The sequence below is a fragment of the Hippopotamus amphibius genome, chromosome 9 (genome assembly GCF_030028045.1).
Source record: "Hippopotamus amphibius kiboko isolate mHipAmp2 chromosome 9, mHipAmp2.hap2, whole genome shotgun sequence".
NCBI lineage: Eukaryota > Metazoa > Chordata > Mammalia > Artiodactyla > Hippopotamidae > Hippopotamus > Hippopotamus amphibius.
Genome location: NC_080194.1, coordinates 39,666,133 through 39,672,132, shown reverse-complemented (window position 1 = coordinate 39,672,132; position 6,000 = coordinate 39,666,133). Strand labels below are relative to the sequence as shown.

At 37.2% G+C, this 6,000-nt stretch overlaps 1 protein-coding gene across 1 annotated transcript; it reads right to left on the bottom strand.

The window, feature by feature from the left end:
• Positions 1–1,136: 1,136 nt before the first annotated feature.
• Positions 1,137–2,075, bottom strand: LOC130861780 (olfactory receptor 52A1-like). Its single transcript, XM_057750961.1, has one exon. The coding sequence runs from the start codon at positions 2,073–2,075 to the stop codon at positions 1,137–1,139; it is 939 nt and encodes a 312-aa protein (XP_057606944.1).
• Between the last annotated feature and the right edge of the window lie 3,925 nt (positions 2,076–6,000).

The following is a 6,000-nucleotide window of genomic DNA, read 5'->3' as shown; positions in this document are numbered from 1 at the left end:
TTCCACACTGGAGTATAGACCACTCCAGGGGGGTCAGCACAAAAGGCCTGCAGCCTAGGGGCAGTTCTCTACCAGGAAGAAGGGTGGAGATGTCCCAAATGCTGCAAGTTATTCTTCTCAAAGTAAACGTTTAGATAAGGAACTGCAAATAGCAAGAAGGGTCAAAATATTATTGCTACCTCACCTGAAAGCCATCACCAAGCAAAGGAAGAGTAGTCAACTCCTGCCTCTCATGGGTCAAAAATCACCAACATCAAGACCTCTTCCTTCATCTGCAGTCACTACTACCAGACAATACCCATGGCCTGTTGGAAGGTCTCTTGTAAAATGCTGAGTAATAAAGCCCTTAAAAATATTAATTCAAACTGCAAACTCATAAAACTTAAGCACTGTGTACATTTACCACTATGCAACTGTTCTAGCATAATATTTATAATATTGTAGATTTTTGATAACATGAAGAATTGAAATGGTAACAGTAGAGGTCTCAGAAAAAGGATTGATATGTAAAATGGAACCCTTGAGTTTGCATGTTTTTTTGTCCCTCCTAAATAATCCTGGAAATTTATTGAAATTTCAGACTTTATTATCTCATCAGATACAGAAAATTTTGTTTTGTATTGTTTTCTTTTTGGTAAAGAACATGTTAAGATACACTTTCTCTGATTTTTTTTTTTTAATGAGTGAGATCATCAAGAAACAGAGTAAACAACTTGTTTTCATTATGTATGTGGATACTACAGAACAATAATCCTTGGGTGTATTTAAATTCAGTGAGAAATGCATAATTTGTGACTCATCTGGAGAAGAATTCTCAGGGGAGGAAGTTCAACCAGAGACTGAAAAACAGAAAAAGAAAGGAAATGATATATGTTCACTATTTTGCACTTTCTACCTTCTCCTTCTCATTACCCAGGTAGGATCCATAATCCCACTGAATGATGGTTGTCATGGCCTACCGTGATCTGAGAACTAGCTATCATTCTGGCAGATTTTACACACAAAAAAATATACACAAGACAATTATTCTCAAACATCTCAAATTACATGGATATTTCCTATTGTTTTATTTTGATTTGAGATAGTGTTACTATTGCACAAAGAGGAAAGCCTGAAGGTATTAATCACATTGGATTTTATGAACAGAACATTTTTGCCATATGGACACGGATCTGCTTGGTCTTTGCACCATAGACAAGTGGATTGAGAAATGGAGGGACCAGCAAGTAAATGCTAGAAAAGAGGATGTGGATGTAAGGGGGGATGTGAGACCCAAACCTGTGTGCAAAGAAGGAGAAGAAAGCAAGGAGGTAGAACTGGAGGAAGACACAGATGTGAGCGATGCAAGTATTGAATGCTTTCAACCTAGCCTCCTTCTGGGGCAAATGAAAAACTGTGATAAATATCTGTATATAGGACAATGTAATAAATGTGAGGTCAAACCCTGCAACAGTGAAGGCCACAAATAATCCATAGATTTTGTTGACCCGGATATTTTCTGCAGCCAGTTTCACAATGGCCATATGCTCACAGTACGAGTGGGAGACGACTGTTGTGTGATAAAATTGCAGCCGGAACTTTATCAGCATTAGGCATGGGGCTACAAGAATGGCAGCCCTAAGTGTTACCATAGCTGCGATTTGAGTGACTAGCTGGGGTGTAAAGATGGCAGCATGTCTCAGGGGATAACAGATGGCCACATAGCGGTCCAGGGCCATGGCCAGCAGTATGCCTGATTCTACGCACTCAAATGTGTGGATGAAGCACATTTGAACCAAGCAGGAATCAAAATATATTTCTGGTACATGAAACCAGAAGATTCCAAGCATCTTGGGCACAACGCTGGTACTAAGGGCAATATCTGTGATTCCTAGCATGCCTAGGAAAGTGTACATGGGCTCATGGAGGCTGCGTTCTGATTTGCTGATGATCAGGAGCAAGGAATTTCCAATCACAGCAACGAGGTACATGGCACAGAATGGAATCCCAATCCAGCACTGCACGGACTCCAGGCCTGGGATCCCTGTTAATGTCAACACAGAAGGCATGAAGACTGTGATGTTGGAAATGGACATAGTGTCCTTGGGTCTCCTGATGTAAACAAAAAAATTAGTGCTACTGTTCTTCTATCTATTTTTAGGCAGTCATCATATTGTTTGATTTTGGCTGAACTCTGAGATCATATCATTCATCTCATTTATATTATTGGAGGGAAAAGACAGATTCATAAGACATATCACTGTTCCGGAAGGGCATCCACAAGCATGGTATCACAAGATGTTATGTTCATGGCCAGCCAACTTCATTAGAACCAGTCAGATCACCTGAGTAACGGAATAAAACTGCTGACCTGTCTTATTTTTTCCTTTGCAGACCTGTGGACCAAAAAATTAGACTTGTTTATTTTGCTTGTAAATTGCATTTTAATTAGAGTTTGATGAATCCCTCCATATTGTGGATTCTAGTTACTGCTCAAGCACTCTATTATTCTCAATTGTCTTTAAGTCAGGAACAATCAGTTTGGACCAGCAGATTCTCAGACTCTGATCAGTATTTTACTATAAAAGCCTCCCTATGAAGGAAAATAGAGATAGAAACAGTTGACAGCAATGAGCATAATCTATCTATCTATCTATCCATCTATCTATCTATCTATCCATCTATCTATCTATCTCTCTCTTTATCTCTCTCTCTATCTATATCTATCATCTATCTATCTATCATCTATCTATCTATCTATCTATCTATCTATCTATCTATCTATCTATCATCTATCTATCTATCTATCATCTATCTATCATCTATCTATCTATCATCTATCCATCTATGTATGTTATCTCTTCTGTGTAAGACTACGTCACTTTTCAAAGGAATGTATAGTAACAGCTTCAGAAAAGATCATTCAAAATTACATATTTTTGGCAAGCCTGGGTCAAATTTCCTTGCTACTTTCTACATTTCTCATAAAATTGTATTATATTTTTCCAATATTTCTTCAGCAGAAATCCGTAAAATTAGTTGTGTGCTCAAAATAGTTGAAATTCTGTAATACACATTAGTACAGAAGAAGGAAACTCTAGGATTCAAGAAAATCAGCAGCGGCAATGCTTGGGACAGGAGGACTCATTCTTGATAACTACAGGAGACGGGAAAATGGGTAAATGGTTAATTTAGCCAAATTGAGGCTAACTGCTTGGGTTTACACTGTTCAGAGCTACCATGAGCATGCAATTTGTCCAATTTAGGTTCATATTCTCAATGAAGTATAGATAATTTAGAAGATGAGTCATTTTTTGTGCTCAAGCAAAAGAGATTAATTAGAAAATAAATGATGAAAGAACGTTTTTTTTTTTTGAAAGGAGTCATATATAGAACCAGCTACTTTATGTCAGCAAGCTCATAAAGTATCAGCAAACCATATACTGAATGTCAACAAACATACCTGTAATGCAGGGACAACTGTGAGGTATGCTCCTAAACATCAAGTGAAAGAATGAAGTCAGCCGGGCCATTTTATGACGGGAACCCTGTATCAGCAGACATATAGTTTGAATAGACTTAGCTAATTAACTACTTTGATTTCGGCATGTTTCCTCCCCAGTGCTTAGTTCAATGACTCCCCAATCCATAGAGAACTGACTCTTTCCAATGAGGGTAAAGTTCTTCTTCTTCAAAAATGACCAGAATGAGAATAGGCATCCTTTAAGAATAATCAGTGTCTGACTTATTCAAAGGTAAGGAACTGACATGTGAGCATTACCTGACAGTTATAGATAGTGGGATGGCAGGTGGGAAGTACATAAGTGAGTACAGGACTGATGGGATGGAAGAGTGATTATTACTGGAAAAGCTGGTAAAGAAAAATGATGGGGGTAAACTTGGGAACAGTAGGACTTACTTGTCAATTGCTGTTGGGAGCCATTGTTGCTCTTGCCTGATACCTGAAAAGTAATGTCGGTTCTTCATACACTATCTCTCATTGCTCAGCAACATTTTTCTCCTCCTGAGACTGCAGTCTCATTCCCTTGCATTCTGTTCTGCAATGCCTCTTTTTTCTAACTGCACCCTCTATATCAGCATCCAGTCAATGTCATGAGCTCTAATCCATTTGGTGCTGGGGCCATCTGTAATATGTGAACACCTCTGGAATATCTTTTTATGTTTTCCTTTTTCTCTGCAATACAGACACTCTCCCTCTTCTTTAAGTCTGTCTGAGATCATGTTCATGTGCTCATCCTCCAACAAACTCCTAGCAAAGTCTGAATTATTCTAGGGCACAGCATAAATTTATTGAGTTCAAATTGGGGAGGAAAACTGCTAGCCACTATTTTTAAGTTCCCCTAATGAATGTCTGGAGAAGGAAGAGGTAGGAACACGGAATGAGGGATTTGTTAGCCACCAGACAAAACCACAAGGGACCCAACAGATTTTAATTAAGCTCTCTTGGGTTCATTCACATCTAATATCCCCTGAAATCGTTTCTACAACTTGCAGATAAGATACCTCCTCACTCTCTTCTTTTCTTTCCTCATAGGTTAAATATAAGAAAATTTATATACAAAAGTTTTCTTTTAATTAGCTGGCTTTCTGTTGTTCTCATTTGCAAAATAACCTCAAGTCCACTTAAATGTAGACATGTTTCTATGCCTATGAATTCTATTTAAATGAGGTACTTACGGAAAGAAAAATCTGTATCCATAATTTCTCCTTTTTTACACATTTACCTCTCATTCTCCTGCAGTAACATTCCTCAGAATTTTATTTTATTGAGGTTATTTTTGTAAACTTCATGATATTCTCTGGGTGACCAATTATGATGAACATTTCTGAATCCTACCGTATTGAGCTCCAAGCAAGTTGTTGCAACTTTGATTAAATTTTTCTCCATCCCTCCCTTTATACCTTCTACTCTCTTTTCTTTTCTTCCTTCTTCCTTCAAAAGGCTGTTGATATGTGCCTCATATATGTGAAGGAATCATGCCATGTGCTCTCAACAGACATATATATACTACCAACTGTAAAGTAGATAGCCAGTGGGAAGTTGTTGTATAACAAAGGGAGTTCAACTGGAGGATGGAAGATGCCTTAGAGGACTGGGACGGGGAGGGTGCGGGGGAGTCAAGGGAGGGAGGGAATACGGGGATATGAGTATAAAAACAGATGATTGAACTTGGTGTACCCCCAAAAAATAATAAATAAATAAAATTTAAAAATAAAACAATAAAGAAAAACAGATGATATGTGTCTTTACATTTTTAGAAATATGGGGAGATGAATTATTACATCTTTTACCATGAGAAAAAATGATAAATTCTAAGAAAGTTTTATGCACGTTACCTTTCTTCTTGACATTTCATCTGGTTTCTAGATGTTCTTATATGTAGCTAACTTTAAGAAATACTTGATGTATGGTTGAGACATTGGCAACTTTTGGAAGAACATGTTCAATGGCATGCAAAAGGGCTTTCATAATGGATTTTAAGGAGAATAAGTGATAAGGATCAAAAGGTAAGAACCCAAAACGCTCATCCTGGAATCTTCTGTGAAGGAGACAGAACTAAGTGTTCTGATTCCTGTTGGAATGAATTCAGAGGTCAGATTGGCCTCTGAGATAATCTTTAGTTTATTTTTGACTCACCAACAAATAATTTGAATAGTTTACCACTTTGGTTCTCTCCTCTTCTTCTCTTCTAGTGATTTTTTTGAAGTATAGTTAACATATACTATATTATTTTCAAGAGTACAACATAGTGATTTGATATTTTTATTGATTATATGCCATACAAAGTTTTTACAAAATATTAACTATATTTCCGGAGCTGTACATTACATCCTTGTGATTTTTAAATTTTATAACTAGTAGTTGGTATCTCTTGATCTCCTTCACTTATTTCCCCCCTTCAGCTGTTTTGTGCTTCCTAAAGTTCTATCCTGGGTATTATTTTTCACCCTCAAACTATACAAATGTGCTAGTAATACTATCTACTTGAAATAATTTAA